This window comes from Patagioenas fasciata, chromosome 1, assembly GCF_037038585.1.
Source record: "Patagioenas fasciata isolate bPatFas1 chromosome 1, bPatFas1.hap1, whole genome shotgun sequence".
In the NCBI taxonomy this organism is placed as follows: Eukaryota; Metazoa; Chordata; class Aves; order Columbiformes; family Columbidae; genus Patagioenas; species Patagioenas fasciata.
Window position 1 is genome coordinate 135172564 of NC_092520.1, and position 19540 is coordinate 135192103.

The 19540-nt window shown below is 40.8% G+C and overlaps 1 protein-coding gene across 4 annotated transcripts in view; it reads right to left on the reverse strand.

Annotated features, from left to right (window-relative positions):
• Positions 1-18966, reverse strand: part of LMO3 (LIM domain only 3) — a 63664-nt gene extending 44698 nt beyond the window's left edge. Inside the window, exons 1-3 of one of the 4 annotated variants that reach the window (XM_065850020.2) lie at positions 17221-17413; positions 16938-17003; positions 9140-9353 (exon numbers count right to left, since the gene is read on the reverse strand). In XM_065850020.2, coding sequence (XP_065706092.1) covers positions 9140-9345 — 206 coding nt within the window. In that variant the 5' untranslated portion in view covers positions 9346-9353; positions 16938-17003; positions 17221-17413. Of the gene's footprint in view, positions 1-9139; positions 9354-15890; positions 16039-16937; positions 17004-17220; positions 17415-18844 lie in introns of those variants that run through there. The other 3 variants (XM_065849995.2, XM_065850030.2, XM_065850002.2) reach the window with 3 other exon arrangements.
• Between the last annotated feature and the right edge of the window lie 574 nt (positions 18967-19540).

Consider the following 19540-nt stretch of genomic DNA (forward strand, 5'->3'; position numbering starts at 1 on the left):
TCAGAAAAACAAGATTTATATAGAAGTGACCATAGTTACAGAAGATGAAAACTAAGACAAAAATTCACAGTGATTGCAATTGTTATTATAATCCCTAATCCATAGCCTATAACTCACTTAGGCTATCACTACCTAGAAATCCTTCCTAAAAAAATCTAAATGAAAAAACTAAGTTCAGTGATTGTTACTGGAATTTTAGAAGTTGATCATCAATTATAAATTCCTCGGTTTCTTGGAGCATATGTATTTAAGGGGTGGGGGTTAATTATCAAATCTGTATTTGTATCAACTTTTCTCTAATACATATTTTTCTTCAAGGTATCTACAAGAAAATAACATCAAAAAATAAAAATAACATTTATTTTGTCCCATGTTGGAACAACAATACTGTTCAGTGCAGGGTTACAATATAATAAATCCTATTCACTAAATCAGAACCCGAGACTCAGTGTATGCTGATATTTATAGCTTGAAAGTTTTTCTTGAACAAAAATCAGGTTTGATTCACAAGTATTTTGCACATTTTAGTATCAAGAGAGACAAGTGATAACTCCTGCACAAGAAGTCAAAGGTGTGATATGAAAGCAGCAATATAAGAGTAAGGGGACACTTGCTACCTGGTATAGTGTTGTGTCTTTCTAATGAGTCCAATATATGTATAGTCATGTACAGTATATGCAAATGTATAACTTGACTTATTATCACTTATTCACTTACTCCCACCTCCCTCCCCCCCCCCAAATCTTTGCATGTTGTGCAATTCTCACTTTCACCTACTATGTGCCAATATAAGACATTATTACCTTTGCAAAAGAAAATATGAAAATTTTAAATTCCAGTACTGCAGAATGCCACTTCACTCAAGACCTGCAGGAGAATTTCCCAAGGAAGGAACATCATTCCAGAGCTGAATGTGCCCTTCTCTTCTATAGAAGTAGCAATTTTCTGCTAGTGAAAAGTTCCCTCGTGTTGTGTTTTGTTATAAAATAGATAAACGGAGTTGACTCTAATCCCAAAGGAAAATATTTTACAGTTAATAATTGAGGCCACTGTGCTCTTTGAAAAATAGGTGCTAAATACTCTCCAGTTGCTGGTAGCTGCAGTTCTGATGTGAGGCTTGGAAGGACTGAATTATGAATACGCTACACTGGTACTCCAGCACGACATTTCAGTATGTCCTTAATTTAAGTCTGTGACTAACCTCACTGATTGCAATGGGGATATCAAGATGCTTAAACTGCTAGCATATATTTAAAGTCTGTCTTAACCAGTTTTAGAGAAGACAGTGCCATATTGCAAATACCTGTATAACACGGGATGCAGAATTCCACCTTGATTTCTGCAAAATTATGTGTCAATATCGTACCACGCAGATTTGCAGAGCAGACAGGAGCATGCAGAACTTGCAAGGTATCTTAGCTGTATATTGTTTCATTTTGGTACATGGTTTGCTAAAGATCAAATTTGGCTGAACTACTTACCCCGTCGTTTGAGCAATTTATATTCTCACTAGTATTTAGTCAAGATCTGATACTACTTCCATGAATTTTTTACCCAGAATATGTTTCAGGGGTTTTATTTGTTTTCGTTTTAACACTTGCCTAAAAGAAAGAACAGAACCAATAGTTTCTGTACATCCAAATTTTACTTATTTCTAGCCCATTACAGACTTTTTTTTTCTCTTGGTCTGATTGGGTACAGCTAGACCTTCCATCCTTCTTTTTCAGGAAGATGACAGTTCGATACATTCATACATACATCTAAAAATGCAGCACATTCTAGAAATTACTTAAACAGTCTTTTGAAATATGAGTCTACTAATATCCATAGCTATTTTAAAAAAAACCAAACATCACATACAATGGGACTCAAGTGACTCAAATGCCAAAGGTGAATTGATTCAGAATATGCAAGCAGCAGCCTCAGGAAGGTGTAAAACAACAGTACCAGAATTACATTACAGGGAAGTGGGTGCAAAACACGTAAAGGTTTTTGGCAATGTAGACTCATTGCTTCAGATATGTGCATCTGAAAAACTACAAAAATTCTAGACTAATTTGATCAGAAAAAAAACCAAAGCCTGTGACTATTACTTAGATTTATTTAAAAGGTGATCCATTATCATTCGCTGGGAAGTTAGCCATCAAAAAGCCAATGCATTTAGTAAGGTACACCCTAAATAAGAATTTTTAAGGACAGTGATAGTTAAGACCAATTTAATTTAGAAATCATTTGAGTATTGCATTTTGGTTTCCAAATCCACCACAAATATAGTTAACCTCAGTGAGAAATTAGAAGAGAAAGCAATTCCTGAAGTCAGGAAGCCGAAAGCGTGTAACAACAGTGTCCATTTCGATGGCCAAATCTCAAGTATCTATTATGAAATTTTTATTTCCAGGTGAGCAGTATTTGAAGTTTTCACTTCGCTCACAACTATACTTCTAGGATAAAACAGCTGTGCTTGCTGCATATTAGTCAAACATTCACATCAAGAAGGAATGTTGTATATTATCTGGAAAATTTGAAGACTATAGCAAATGTAATGTAACAAAAGTTAGTAAGAAACGTTTCTTTTTAATTACATAGCAGAGACTTCTCCCTTTTTGTGTAAAATATCCACACAAAATCATTAACATTTCAAGCAAATTAAATGTTTGTACGGGTTTGTTTTGTGGGTTTTTGTTTGGTTTTGTTTTTAAAGAAGAGATATATAGCAGAAATCAGAACTCCTTAAAGGCATCTCTGTACTAGGCAGTAAGAGCTAAATATTCTTCTACTACATGATACATAGATGGATTGTTTTACATATGTGCCTGGCCAAAAATGCGGATAGTTTCCAAGTAATCCTTGAACGTCAAATCACGTGTCATAAGATAGTTGATAATATTTACTCCTGAAATAAATAATTTTAACATGTGTATTATTTTAAAGATATTTCATAAAAACCCTAGCCACAAAGTCACTTCTGAGGAAAAATTCAGCAAGGAAGAAATCAAAAGAGTTCCACTTGTTTTAAAAGATGTTACAGAAAATCTTTAAGCAGATCTATCAAACTGTTGTTCTTCAGTAAGAATGTTATCCCACCCTCTGGCACTGCAGACTTACCTAGGCTGCCCCAAAATCACCACTTTAATTAAGCTTTATTGAGCTGCTATAAATTGACAAAAATCTTTGTAGTAAAATAATTTTCCACAAAAATACACTGTACTATAGTAGAGTAATGAAGAGCTGTAGGACAAGCTATAAGAGGCACTGTACTTTCATCTGAAAAGTCTCCTGAAATTCTTTGAACGTTTCCAGGGCATTAATGAGGTATTTTGACAACACAAGAGAAGCGTCTGGTTTTCAAGAAGCCTTATAAGAGGGACCATTCACATTCTTGGAAATTAAAACGTGTATTTAAAGCCACTAAAAATAACACAATTATTAAAAATTTGGCAGCTCTGAAGAAAAATACCAGCAGATATGAGGAAACACATGGAACTACTGAAGAGCGTCAAACTTGAGTACACACATTTTGCAGCATTTCAACATGACTTAAACACCAATTTTAACAGCTTAATTGAATGTTTCTTATTAAAAGCTATCACAGATGAACCAAAATAAGCACAAGCTAAACTAGCCAGAGTGTAACTAAATCAAAAGCATTCTTTGCAAGCTGGGTGGAATAACTGTGTGTATGTGCACTACTCATGCAGTACACCCTTAACCCTTTAACAACTGTTAAGGTGTTTGGAGGGTTCCAAAACCTTTGGTAATTAGTGGGAGAGTATTTTTGCCTTTTTTTTTTTTTTCTTCCAAGTCACACTAACTGGTACAATAAATGTAAATTTAGGAGAACATTAATCTCACGCAGCAAAATTAAAACAAGCAGACCTTTACACCTACCATTTTTTAATATATTTGAAAATATTTTTAGGTCCTATTCCTGCAAACTAGTACTCCTTTGAATACTTCAATGCACTGCAACAAGCACACTAGTGTACAAATACGGGTTCAGTTCTACAAATTTAGTGAAGAAAGCAGAGTTCTCTTAAGCCTCACTTCTGTAAATACCTCAATATTCCTGAAAACTCAGAGTGCTTAAATCTTTAAAGATCTATCCGTATTTACTCAAGCTGGGCACAAAGCATACTGAGGTGTCATTTTGAAAACACCTTATAACTCACTAGCTGTTAAAAGATCCATATAAAGTATTTATACATGCGTTTAACAGAGCTAGTATCTTAGATATTTGCAATACTCAATGTGCACTTTCAATGACTTGAGCGAGAAATAGGATCTGCTAATCAGTAACAGGCCACAAGACATTTTAAGTCTAAATACTCCAACATAATTTTTTTTTTTTTTAATAATAGCTGCCTTTAGAGTGCAAGCAGTTGTACAGGAAAAGGCTGTTTTCTAAATTCTACTCTTTTCAGTCTTCACCCTTTCACAAGCTAAATATTTTACAGAGCAAACTCCTTTATCATGCTTATGGTTGAACACTTAACATTCTGTGGTCACGTCTCATTATTTACAAGATCTCATCCAATATATGTGTTTTTAAAACTTGGCTTGTCTCAAGTCTTCAAACCTGCCAGTAGGGAAGAAAAAAAAAATAACACTCTCTGTCACTTTCTTCAGGAATACTGATCTCCTCATCTTCAAAGCTATTAAGTGGTACTTAGAAAGTCTGTAGTACATTTGCAAGCAAAATCAATACTGAGGTTGAGCAATGGAGGCGGGGGGTGGTGGTAGTAGACTTTTGTGTCACCATCCCTCCCATCCCAGATAAGGTTCTAGATGTGTTTAAGGGCAGAACTTCCACCCCAATATATTAGTTTTGCCAGTCCTTTTCCTGTGATCTGTTTGCCTGGCTAGGGAAATTATGCAAAAGTAATAAAAGTTCTAATTCAATTTCCATGTTAAGAGATGGATTTGAAAAAAAAAAAAATTAAAAAAATCAGAAACCATATTCTTTGTGTTTACTAAGAGATATGCACTCCATCATTTAGTGTCATGGAGCTGGAGTTAAAACCAGAAACGGTGAAGATAATTTAGCCGCATGAATGCCTGCTCTTCAGTAAAATGCTGCCAAAATTAAATAGGAATGAAACAGCACTTTGTAGTCATTGGTCGCTCAGCAGGGCTTGCGTAGTTAAAAACCTAAGTGAAAAGGGTGATTGACCTACATTGCTACTAGCTTAGCACAGCTGTACTTTCATATTTTCGCTGCATCTGAGGAAGCTCATTATTTAATACAACTGAGTTACATGTAATTGTCGGTCTTTCATTTTACACTTTCAGGGGCCAGATATTAATCTCAAATGTGCGGCAAGCGTTACTGTGCATCTGGAAACATGCGTGGCTGCCGGTCTGCACATTAGGCTAAGTCACACATTAGGCTTAGCCGCTAAGAGATGGGGTTACACACAGTTGCACCTGAAATTAGGAGGTTGCCCAGGGGTAGGAGGACCTCACAAACATGCAGAAATCAATTGAGCAAATGGAAAAGAAAGCAAATCCCCTGGCACCCCAAAGGCAAACACTCCTCTGTTTCCCTATTGTTTTGAGCAGAAGCAGCCCAGAACACACAACCAAAGCACATTTCACGCAACTCATACCTACGGTTTAAATAAGTAATAACATTTCAGTTAACAACCAGTTTGACATGTTAACAGCCTAGGGGCTGTTAACATAACGACTGGTCATTAATGGCAGTAATGACAGATTTCAAAGGGAATATTGTGCTTGTAAATGGACATGCTGCCAGTCAGAAGAGAGGACAGAACAGGGCAGGCTGATACATTAAGATGTCACCTTATAGCTCTGGAGGGAAAAAGGGAAAGAAAAAAGAAAAAAAAAAGGAAACCCACACACTTATTGCATATTTCACTTACTGTAAATGGACTTGAAATATTGGCATAAACCTAAGTTCCTTAAATTAAGTCTTCACTTTCTAACCCAAGAGTGTATAAGCAGGAGACAGAAGCCTGCAGGGGAATTATACTCTGCATATCATTTTCACCGAGTGTGTTATTTCTAGCATTGAGTCCTTTCTTTACTCAAGTCAGTTCTCATCCTCGTTAACAAAACAGAGTTCATTCCTGCTGTGGCCACCCTAATACCCTTGGTGTCATACGCCACTTGTGAAACCACTGGAGTGACTTCCATGAATCAGATTCCAGGGTAAAGCCTCTCACACCCAAAGCATCTTCCAAGCTCATTACCTCCTTAAAGACTTCTTCCATCCCCTCAACCTCTCCCAACCCAGAGAAGAAGATTTTAAAATAATAAAATTAACTAATTTTCCCAAAGGAGAGACCTAAAGCAAAGCAAGTTTTGAAATTCTGAAGACAGAGTATTTATAAAAGGCTCACCAAAGTCGGTACCTCAGGGCTCAAATGCAGAACGAGAGCATGCATCGGGGCTGAGAAGGTGTTTAGTATTATGGCAGGCATCTCTGAGTGAGAAGTACTGGAAATATCTTTGCAAACAGCCAAAGACACAGACACACAGTTTGCAAATTTAACCATGAAAGTTAAAGCACCCAAACTGGTTGCATTGTCGCTTATAGCATCTGTAGAACGGCTGCCTTATTGAAAGACATGATGAACAGAGAGAGACAAGTTAATAAGTAATTTTACTCTTTATAGTATCAGGCAAGTCACATATCCTCTAGAGGGCACCACATAAATTAATAGGAACCTAGAACAGTTTCATATGTAGCAAAGACTCCCTTTATGCTTAAAAATTTTAAAAATTAAGAGGGTAGTTTGAAACTCTAATCAAACCCTAATCTGATCATCAGGTACAAAGTAATTTGTTCTTTAAATTCATATCAAGTGGGTTGCTAAATATGAAAGCTTATTTGACTACAAAGCTAGAGAACATTTAACTAGTTTCTACATTAGCATTAAAAAAATCACTGTTATAGGTTCACTGAATAACTAAGTAGATAAGATGCAATGAGGCAAATGACTATCTGCAATTACCTTAAGTGCATCAGTTTGAAGTTTAATGTAAATACCAAGTTTAAATCTATGCACTCACAAGAATCACTAAAAAAAGGCTCATGGCAAGATAGCTTCATTAAGACTTGATAAACCTTCAGACAAAAATCAGAAACATCTTAAAACTGATTATAGGATTTCTCATGTATGCTAGTTGCAACTGGTGCAAGAGTAAATATTGCGTATGAACAAATAACCAGTTTTGAATGTGGTCATGACAAATAAAAAATACAGATTCCTTTCTCTGAATCACTTACTGTCAATTTTAACTATCTGTTAGCAAAATATTTATTCCTGTTAGACCTTCAAAAACTAGAGAGAAACTCTGTATGTGTGTGTACATCTGTGCTTGGGAGATGCTTTGCTCATATCTCTACTACTGGATCGCTTTGGGTTTTGATTTTAAACATTTGCTGTTAAAACACTCGGTCTGTTGCATTAGCACTTCGAAGGTTCAGTAAGTTCAAAATCCGCAGTAAATTCGGAACTCTGATCAAACAGCCACAGCAGTTCTCACTCCTGCAGGCACTTGTTGTAGAAAGATTCTTAAAATGGGGTTTACAAATTACAATAAGCATTACCTTCCCCCCAGAAGCTGTTCTGATCCCTCTCTCCAGATACACATTTTAAGATCACAAGTGACCTTGGTTAACGTACAACAATTCCTTTCTATTGAAACAGTTCCCTGCCAGTTTTTAAAATTAAGGTTTTGTTGCCTATTTCTTCAACAGCTTTAACACAATGGCTTTTAGATGCAGATGCTATGTTAAATTCCTAGCACTCTATCTTGTGTTCAGAGTTTTAATGGGTACCAGAGCACCTTTACCACCAGCCCACGTCTGAAGAACCTCACCTGCCTTGCAGCCTCAGCTCAACAAATGCACAATGCGTTTGCAAAGGTTTGTGTTCCACTCTAGAAAAAATAGGTTGTAAAGTGGAGAGCCAGAGTACCAGTAGCTGTTAACACTTTAGTCTTGATTCCTGTCCCAACCTACCCCTGCTGTACAACTTGGGAACTGACCGGTATGTGGGAACCTCCTATTCGGTACCTGTGCTTAAACTGAACTCTTAAGTTAAAATTCTCTTTGAACATGTTAATTTTTCCCCAATGTATTACTGACTCCTATGTCCCTTTAAAAGGAAAAGGCTTCACTACAGGGGCAGGGGAAATATTCCCAGAAGTTCATGTTAGCCTGGAGCAGCTAGTCTCATTAGGCCCCCTCTACAGGGAACGGAAGAAAGATGCTCCTATAGGAAATAGGTGCTCTGAATCACCTCAGAGGAGCTTTTTCTCTCTATTTACTCTTGAGAGCCTAGGGAGAATAAACTTCCTGATTAAACTTAGCTCCTGCAAAGTCACCCTATTTATTCACGTACAATCTTCAGATAGATTAGCCTGGCCCTGCTCATCAGCGCTTTGCTACGAGGTATACCTGAAATACTTTTGAGAATGTAGGTCCACAAGCAAACAAGACAGAAAATCAGGCAATGATTTGCTATCTGAGAAGTAGCAACAGGCCACCCACCATCCCATCCAGGTCACCGAGTTAAATCAGAATAGATTTGAGCCTACACAGTTACTTGAGCTACGTAGTTATTTAGCACAGGGAAGACAGTTGGTCATCTTGGTCCAGCTTCTAACAGCTGAACAGCAGCATTCTTAAAAGCTTCCAGTGCCACAAATTAAATCCCTCTGGCTAACGACAGGGACAAAAGTGGGTAAGCGACGACGAGTGAAGCACTCCTCAGGGAGTTCAAACTCCGCACTGGAGCTGGTGAAAACCACGGACACAGTTTCAGGCCACTACCCCTGGCCATCACGGTGCTGTGAGAGGAGACTACCAGCTCCCCGGGGGCTTGGTGCTGTGGAGCACACAAGAGCGTTTACTCTATTCTCTTCCTCCACTGAGCACAGGGCCCTAGTATTAGCATCAGAAAAATGGCATCCTCCCACATGATCTGGTTATGTGTGCTTTTGATTCAGATTTTAGTTTTATTTCCATACTGCGGTTATTTGTTTTCTCGTCCTCCACATAGACGCAGCCTGGCAGCCTGCAAGTACCACTTATGCAATAGTGACTATATAGGAAGGGCTGAACAGATTTAGCAAGCTTGCCAGTGAACATAAGAAGGAGGCGCCCTACCTCAGATAGTCTCTGCGACAAAGGATAAGGTTGGCTTTGGTGTACAAGGTAGAGCCCACCTCCCCCAGGCGACAGTCACAGCAGGCACATTTCAGGCAGTCTTCATGCCAATATTTGTCCAAGGCCTTTAGAAGATACCGGTCTTTAATCTTACGGTTGCAGCCAGCACAACCTTTCGGCTTGGTGTCTGGCTGGACTGAGAGCATTTGTATACCTGAAAAACAATAAGACCAGAGAAGATTGTAAATAGATATTGTCTTGAGTGCAAGTCTCCCCCTCTTCCACCTTGCCACTCTCCCCACACCCAGTTCATTGACAAGGCAATCGTGTATTTAGAATGAAATAATCTGGAGTGTCCACAGCAAGCTGAAAACAATGTTAAGACAAATTTGAGATCAGAAACTTCCACAGCTTCTCTTTAACACCTTGTTTACCTGGTCTCTTTGCTGAGAAGAAATAGGATTAAAAAATCAAAATGAAAAATTAGAACAGTTCAGCTGAAAAGTCATCCACTTTCACCCAAAGTATCCAATACTTAGAAAGCAAAAATTTAAATAAACAGCATATCTATGATGGCAAATATTGCTAAATCTACATATTCAGACTTATTCGTACTATCTTTGCAAAATATAAAAGCACTCCAGATTCTAAAGAAGAAAAGACTGAAGCTATTACAGGCACAGACCCAGAGTTTCAGGGAGGTTTGACACAGACATTCTGGTGCTGGGGAGTGGTGTTTTGTTTTTGAAGATTACAGTTCTTGTTAGACACATGAATGAAGCAATCAGATTTCCAGAGACTTCAGTACCAGCATCCCTAGTTAAAACATGCAATATAGAGGTCTTCTGAAAAATCATCTCATTTGAAATAATCTGCACAGGGTCAGAGAGCTGGTAGTCTGTTAAGAGAAAACAAACAAAAATCCCACACACCACAAACCTACACAGACAAAAAAAAAACCCAAAAAACCTCTGCCACACTTTCCAATCCCAATTTTAGTCAACAGCTACTTCAGGACAATGAGTACAGTGTCCATTAAGTATATATACCTTTTGATGTAACAGCAGAGAGCATTTAAATAACAATTCAAATGCCAACCGCTGTTTAAGGGAGGGAACTGGTAGAAGTGGAACACAGTTGAGTGATGGTACGCAGAGCACTGGCAACCAGCTTGCAGAGATCCATACAAAAATCAATGCCCTCAGTTTTACAGTAAATGAGGAAAGTCACTGCCCCAAAGTGCTTACAGACTGGTCTTATTTAATCGCATGAACTGCCATCCCATTACACTCAGACCACTCCTCTCAAAGTCATTTCTTAGAACGGCCAAAATCATAGCCCTTCAGATGCTTTGTTGGACATCAAACAGGCACCAGAGAAAAAGGGAGAACTGAATGCAGTTCGATTATTAGGTTATCTCACTGTTTTAAAGCCAATCAGAGATGCAACTTAAAACAAATGCTAATCATTAGGGTGCATCTGAATATTACAATGAGAATCTGTCAAGACTGGTGAATGAATGCTGTTGCCAACAAAAAAATCCTACCCCAAAATTCAGGGCATGGTACCCTATTATTATCCAGAGACTGGGAAAGGTCAAATAGAGTCTTGTAACAAAGGACAGCAAATTGAAGAGCTCTTCATCAAGAATGCTCTACTACCTACTGTTAAGAAAGCTTTACAGTCCCAGCTTCTATCAGCAGATTTCGGTTAGTGCTGTAAGACACCACCACAGACAGGCAGGTTCAGGAAGCTAGAACATTAAACAAGTTGCGGTTTGGGTTATTTTGTGTGTGGTTTGTTTGGTTGTTGTTGGGTTTTGTTTGTTTTTTAAAAAAAGCTTTCCTGAGGAAAACACCAAAATGACTGTAATCTTTGGAGCAATAATACAGTACGCCTTTATGGATATTAGCGCTACAAAGATGAGAGGTGAAAGGCTAAGTCGGCTGAAGCGTCCCAGGAGTCTCTATACATATGCGTATGTGGAACACATCAAACTCATGTGGACGGCAGCGACTGTACAGCCAGTAAAGGACCTTCCAGGACTCCCAAGCTGAACTCCCAAGTGCAAAGGTGATCACTGAATTAGAAATAGTAATTCTTTTTGCAACATATGAACACAACAGCTTTGCTCCCCTCTTTGCAATACACTCCATTATGCATTTTGGTATCATATATTTATCGGCTGAATTAGCTGTCCAGTGATATGCACAGTTCTAGGGAGCACCACAAAGTGCCATGGCAGTACCACTGTGTAACATGTAATGCTCATAAGAAAAATGTAAGGTCTATATTTTTCCATCAGTAAATATAAAAATGTGGTATTGCAGCCCTCCCATTACTCCCCAATCAATGCTACTCACATAGCTACTATACCACTTACAGACTCGTAAGATCTGTTTCTTGTTCACAAGAGGGAGGATGAGATCCAGCGACCTGCATGGGGCTCCACAGTAAGTCTATGGCAGGCATGGGAACGAACGCACATCCCTCATCCTGAGTGAGCACCATGAGACAAAGGCTGAGCCTTTACAGTATTTTCAACTGCCAACTGACTCCCCTGAATCCAGGGTACATACATGAAGCAGCAAAATGACATGGCTATAAATAAATAAAAGGAGGCAAAGTATCAGATTTTTGGTAAAGAACCTATGCCAGACCATAAGGGGAAGTCCTGCTGGAACTCTAATACCTTCACTTGGTAGAAAAGCCTTAATCTGTAGAGTTGCATATCACAGTATAAATATCTGTTAAGCGCCAACAAAATGCTTATCCCCAGCCCCTCTCTTTGGCTACCTAGAGTACAAATGCATAAAATCAACTACAGTTTGTATCAATTCCTTGAAACTCAGTAAAAAAAAGTTCAGAAGCATGAAGGGGTGTTCTAGGACTTTCATCTTTAGCTCAGGGGAAACCAGGATAAACTAGGAGCTAAGACAGTTTAAGGCTTTAAAGAAAAAAAATCTTAATGTAAAAATTTTGTCGCCTGATAAGAAAGCGGGTTAGAGAGCGGAGGCTGACAGTCTCTGATCCAGGCTGATCTACTGTCCTGCGCCATCTGAAGGATACAAGAAGCCACAGGAACAAGGCTAAACAAGTGAATATCTGAGAAAATAGCAAAACAAGCCTGATCATTCCTGAGGTATACGCTGCCGACACAAGGTTACTGTATTACAAATAAAACCGCATCTTGCACAATCTTGCACGTACCCCTGCAGAGTTTTTGAGACATTTGCTACATGAGAAAAGCATACAGAGCACTGTCATTTATGTTGGTTAGCCCAAACCCTCCTTGTAGAGACAAGCAAAAAGGGGCAGACACCCCATGGAAGTAGTTTTAGCAACCCTGCATGTCTATTTTCCTGAGACTGAGAGAGAAGGTGGTGCTGACATCCCACTGGCAGCACCTTCAGATTAGGGATTCAATCTGCAGCAGTTTTTGGAAGGAAGGAATGCTTTTCTTCTCAGATGCATCTGATCTTTTCACACTTTACTTGAGATGAAGCTGCTTCTTTTTTAAGAAAAGTTGGAAAAAAAAAAAAGGAAAAATACAAACCCAACTACTTAATTATAAAAGTTACTTTTTTTTAAGCATATAATGGATCTAAACAGAAAAAAGTGCAAAACAGCACTTCAAGAAGTATTTTACCTATATCTAAATTCTTTGCACGTATCCTTTTTTTAACATGCCCTGGATTAAATAACTTAATTTTGAAAAGAGAGCATTTGCTTATTTTTCTTCTGTATAGTATGAATGAGCCACCTTAATGTAGATCACCTCACACACCATCTCTCTTCTCTTTAATGTTCCCATAAGATCGCCAATGCAGTTATACTTTTCAGATAGGCGCTCATGTATTGTTAGCTCTCTCAATTTGGCCAGAAGAATACCTGCAGCTTACTGTCAGCCAGCTTTTCACAGGCTGCTGTTTAAGTACCTATTTATTTCTTCGGACACAGGAAGGACCCTTTCAGAAGCTGACAGCACCCAGAAAACCATCCAAGCTGCTCGCCGCTGAAATATCGGGTAGCAGCACACAGCGCTGCTGCCTGGCTGTCCTCCTCTCCCCCTCCGCCAGGAAAGCAGAGCTTATGGAGCACTTCCAAAAAGACCTCACAACTCCATAAGTGCTACGCTCAGGCTGTAAAAGAAAAAAAAAAAAAAAAAAAAAAATATCAAACCTAGCTTTCCCTTCAGTTCTGCAGAGTCCTACCCATGCTTTGCATTACAGAGCAGATCTGTTCTCAGCACTGAGAAATTTCAGTGCTTAGTCTGTCACTGTCAAACAAAGCCTTTTTATTTCACCCCAATATGCTATCAAGGGCTTCCTCTATCCTTCCGTCTATTCCCTCTTTCCACCCCTGTCTCCAAGCTACTGCACATAAACTGCAAAGCTGTGTCAGGAATAAGACTTCTTCATCACCATCCACCACCTTTTGGATTTTTGAGGGTAGAACTTAACAGCAGTTTTTTTTATTTCCCTCAGTCTCCCCAAATAAGTTTGATGCAACTGACTCCCATCCCTGGTTATTGTTATTATCCTGTGATGAAACAGTGTCAACTGATTTGTAACTACGATTTCAGGATAAAGAGGAACGATTGCTGGAAAAAAAAATGAATTAGGCTCCTGGAGGAAGGCACAGAAACTAAAACCCATTTCACTTCAATCACCACCCTTCTCAAAAATCAAAGGGAAAGAAGATTTGACGTATTAAACTGTATTTTGTTAGTGATGTTGTAGCATTTGTAAGCAGGATTGGTCCCTGATGGTGCTGAGTACAGCACAAGACCCACAGAACTCTGTTTCTGGTTTGTGGTCTTAGAAAGGCATGTTAAGGAAGGAAGTCTTAGATATTATTATGACCTGGATCACTTAAAAACTTTTAAAGACCACTCTCCCCTCTGCCTCCTTTGCAGATGCATGTACATGGTTCTGCAAAGGACAGTACTGCGTACAGTGAGAAAGGGAAAGCTTGCCTCTACTTAAAAAAAAAAAAAATCAGTTTGGAGCAAATTAAGTATCAGTGCACTGGTCTTTAAAAGACAACAAACTGACAGACAATATGCAGTCAACAAGAGAGTTAGAGATCTAGTAGAAGATAAAAAGAATACTTTTCTGATGCTTTCCCACTTCGTAGCTTCATCCTAAAAGCATTCAGAGCTCCAATTATTCAAGACAATATACACAGAGACTTAAAAAAAAAAAAAAGTTAAGGTTTCAGAAGCTAAGAAACATTTCAGAACTCGCATGTAGCACATCAGGAGTCGTAACTAGTTTTAGATTGGCATGTAAATTGTTCTGTGTAAATTCTTATTGCCTCCGAGACCCTGCTATTCTGAGTTATTTGACAGTTTAAGGGAAATCATAATTAAAAAAAGAGACATAAATAATAGCCTGTGCAGTGTGGTGCACAGAAATAAGTAGAACCATTTCATTTAAACTCTGGTGAGCTTTTAATTGCCTGGATTGCATTGTGAACCAGCCTAACGGTTGATTGCCTCCATTATGCTCTCTTGTTCTGTGCCATTCATCCACACAGTCTCAGCTTCTGTAGTTAACACAACAAAGTAACCGCAACTCCATAACACTCAGGTTGTTTTTTTTTTTAAAAGAAATAAAAGTAAGGATTTTAGTACTCTGAATATATTCTCTTCTGTATACTTTTGAGTTTATTTTCTATGGCATATAACTAAACTTCACCTCTTGCACCTTCTTCTACAGAGGAAACTGTTGTTGGTTTTTTTTTTTAATAAGAGGTGGGTTGGGAAGTGGGAAAAAAAAATAAAAAGAAGCTAGGTAAAAACTAAAAATGGGAATGCAGTCCCACAGCTGGGAGCAGTGATACAAATTAAAAGAATTTGGCCAACATGGCTAGTCGATTGCCAAGAGACACCAAACAAAAGATTTCTCTTCTTCTTCTCCCTTCTCTTTTTGAAAGCTAGATTGGGCCTAAAAGCTTGTTTCTCCCTGTTCACTGGCCCAGAGCAGCCCTGCAGGCTGTAGCCCCCTAAGGGACAACACAGCAAATAGATGTACCCAGACTTCAGGGATGGGAGCTGCTTAGCTATGTTGCTACACCTCCTGTCCCCCCCCCCCACTTCTCTCCCCCCAGCCCCCCCACTCCCTCCCTCCCTTTTTTAGAGCAGTGGTGCTGGGAACCAATTTGATTCCCTTTTTCTCCAATGCAGCTGCAAGGCTCAGAGATACTGACATTTTTCCACTCTTATCAGTTTAATTACAGTTACCATGGCAGCAAAGTGCTAGTGCTTGGCAAAGGCCAACAAGAGATTTGCAAGACTGAGTTCAATTTTGATGCAGCTCACATGCAAAATAAAAAAATAAATAAGAAACATACACTCTACAACAAAGAATCCCTTCTGGAGTTGGACGCTCAAGCCTTTTGTGCTAATTCCTTTTCAAGCATCACAGGGATGGGGCGATGGGGAGAAGAGAGGAGAGGGAGGTGTCGGAAAAGCATGTAGCGATATTTGTTGCACCTAGCAAGATTAATTGGTTTAAACAGCGGTCCTACAAAGCTGTCCTAGGAAGAGGCATTTTAGGTCTCTTTAGAGCACACGCAAACACAGACGCTCGCTACAGCAACGCATTCAGGGTGGAAGAGGCAAGAGAAACACGGTCGTTGTCTCCCCCTTCACATCACAGCCCCTTTCCCCCCCCACCCCCCATCTCGACCTCAACGCGCACCGCTTCTGCTCGGGGCGCGCTAAAACAGGACACCGCCGCCTTACCAAAACTTTTCTCCTTTTTCTGCATGAGTTGATCCACGGGCGCCTGGAGAGCTCCTTCTCATTGAAGCACCAAATCCCGGCAAAAGTAGCAAGTGCTTCTCCGGCTCGGGTCAAGTGAGCGGGAGCGCGGCACGCCGCAGCGGAGGCGGGCGGGGGGGCAGGGGGGGGGGGAGGAGGAGCGGGGCGTGGGGGGGGCCGGCACACCCCGAGCCACCGGCCGCGCTCGGCGATGGCGAGCGACAAAGCCACATGCTCCCCTAACTCTGCCCGTAAGCCTATAATCCCAGTGGTCTCTTAGCTTTGTTGTAACAAATGGGTTTGATTAAACTGTCACATACGGCGTTAGCATACCGTCTCGTGCTTGGGGGGAAGCGGGGGGGAAAAAAAATCATAGACAGAAGTACTATTCATATCGCCAGCGTGGCTGCCCTTCTCTCACGCCGGTCCAAGAGAGGCTGTCTGAGCCCGGTCCCAGGCAGCCCGTCTGCGCCCGGCGCGTCCCTGCCTCCTCCGGCCCGCTCTGACCCCCCGGGGCTCCCCGCCCCGGCTGCACCGCGCTCCTGCCTCCGCTCTGCCCAAAGGGTTAAAACCCTGCACCGAACCACTCGCAAATTAAACTGCTGTATGGGGAGGCTTGTGGATTAAAGCTGGGGAGTGGGAAATTAACCGACTCCCTTGATAATTGGGAGTACGTTTCGAGAAGCTCTGCAAGAAGCAAGAATAATAACAATAATAACGGGGGGGGGGGGGGCTGCTGCAATTCTTTGTTAACTTTCACTGCTATTTCTCGAGACATACAGTTAGATGGGTTTCGCTCAGCATCCTCCGCTTGCATGTATTTCATGTCTCATCATAAAAATAATGAAGCCTCACATGATTTAAACAAAACAGTCTCAGCAGAGCTGCAGCTTGAGTGAAACTTGCAGTGCAGAGATGTGTGTGTGTATTGCAGCCCCAGCTTATGACTCAGAGAGAGAGAGAGGGAGAGAGATGCAGACACACATACACAAATGACCCAAAGCTTATGTACACAGTTGCCTCACTTACCTTCTCAATTAAGCGATACAGGGGAGGCAGTTCAATAAGCACAGTGGCTGCTTTGTAGCTCTTCTCCTTGGGAAAGGTCAAAAAGAAGCATTGTTTGGGGAAAAAAATAAAGAGGGGGTGGGAGAGATGGGAAGGGAGATCGCTATTCTTTAAGTTTAAAATAATGAGGTCCTCAAGGATCCGCCAAGTAATTGTGTTGACCGCATCCGAGCTACAGGTGTCCTCCTTTTAGTATCTTGCAGTCCAAGGCTGTCTGTCTCCGTCCTGGCTGAAGACAACTTACCTAAAGCAGCGTGTGAGGAGCCGAGTTGAATGAAGTCAGGGCTTTATCAGCTGCAAAATGCAATCCCTTACCAGCCAGACATAATACAGCAAAAGAAAAGGTCACTCAGTTATTACTGAGCCAGCAGAGCCCAGGCAGCTCTTGTGGAAGACCACAGAGAAGCAGCTCCCTTCCGATTTAAGGCTATTTACCTCTCTCCCCCTCCACCCACCCTTCCTCTTCCCCCTCCCCCCTCCCAACTCCCCCTTTCTCTTTCTCCCTCTCTCTTTCTCGTTCTGCAGCTCGCTCAAGTACAGCCGCCCTCGGAAAGTGCAAAGCAGCCAGGAGACAGATTGGGCTTTGTTGGTAATTTCCCATGGTGAAAATTTACAAGCCTGCAAGTGCAGTCAGCAAAACCACATGCATATGCTAGACACAAACACCAGGGACACACACACGCACACACAAGTGACCTCTACTGAAGCGGCTCAGGATCACCTTCCCAGAGAGTGCTCCAGCAGCAGACCTGGGGAAACAGGGGAGCGTGTGTGTGTCCCCCGCCCATCACCCCTCCAAAAATACTTTGCTTAAAACAATAAGTTACCTACCAAAAAAACAAAAAAAACCAGGCGAGATACATATCTCTCTATTAATGAGTAATGAGAAAAATCCCTGAAGGTGAAAACGCTGCCTCTCTCTCCGTGCTAGATATGAGCTGCTCAGTAAGGAGTGGAAACTCCGGCATGAAAGTTTCTCGCTCCTCGGCGCGGTGGGCGGCCGCCGGCTGCGCGTCCCTCGGCCCCGGCCCCGGCCCCGCCGCACGCCGGGCACCGCTTGTTCCATGCCACCACCCTCACTGCACTGTTTAAGCCGAATGCTGAAGGAAGACGAGCCGTTTCCCCTCTACGGGATCCTCGTCCCAGGATCTGAAGACAGATCCTTATCCTCTACCTCGTGGTGGAGGGGGAAAAGAAAATAATAGACACAGATGTGTTACAGAGGTTGAACACCCTTGACCAAGAAGAGATAGACAGGCATGCAAACACAGAAGAGATACAGCACGCTTTGATATTCAGTCACACTCACAGATGATTGTTTCTTCGTGTTTTATAATAAAGATGTTGAGCCTAGCCTACTGTAAATAAAGTTAAAAAAATCCAAAGCATCTTCCTCTAAGAGCCATCTGCAGTTGGAGAAAGCCCAGATTAAGAATTTGTGAATACAGTTTTCAGACTTCAAAGTGAATATCTGTTGTCTGCTATTAGAAGCACCACACTAGATTTCCACAAAGCTTTGAAAGATGTCAGCTTACAATATACCCTAAATTTGAATGACACTCATATTATAGAAGTCTTTCAAGACCCAAGAAAGATTTAAAAGCATTGAAGTGCTCTGCCATCTATACCCCTTCCTCATATAATCCAGCAGTTCTAATAAAAATCAAAGCAACCTCAGAAATGGGTATGTTTAGGACAGGCCCCCCCCCCACTCCCCCCTTAAAGTAAGCGTCTCTCTCCTATTTTTTTTTTTTTTTAAATAGCTGCATATAAATGTTACTGGAACAAGTGTACTGTGCAATGAACAATTCCTGAATGTCTTGCCCCCTCTCCCCTCTAAGTAGTAACAAAACTCAGCCACAACCAACCTGAGCAAGAACCAGAAAGGCACAGAGACAGCAGACTGACAGAGCCCCTTTCTGCTGATTTGATCTGCACATAGAGAAAAGCAAAACTTGACATAAAGCTGCTTCTCTCCTGCACACACCCATACGCTCAGGAGAGCCTCACTTCCCTCTGTTTATAGACTACCTCTGCCACAACCGCTCTGAAAATACAGCAGAGTGTGTGTGTGCGCGCGCCTCCCTCCACAAATGCACTCAGAAGGAGAAGAAAAGAGGGAGGGAGAAGTTATGTGTGGGGAAAGGGAGAAATAAAATCAAAACAAATGGTACAGCTAATGAGGACAATTAAATTAATTATGTTCAAGGAGATGAGATTTTTTTTCCCTCCAACTGTATGATCTGTTACCCCTCGCTGGCAACTGCTGCTCTGTAATTCATGGCAACTGATTAGTGCATCTATGCAAATCTTTGTTTAAATCATTCAACTAATTAAATGATGGGATTATTCCTCTGCCTACGGTGACATCATTCGCAGTAATTAGTACTCTATTTGGACTGTGGCAATAAGATACCCGATGTCAACACCAACCTGCAAAGACATTAACCACTTTGTCACTTTGTGTGTATGTGTGTGCATGTGCGTGTGCGGGAAAGAAAAAGGAACAAACACGCAGATCTAATTGCATCTTCCACCCCTCTTTATAATCCCCCACCAATCAA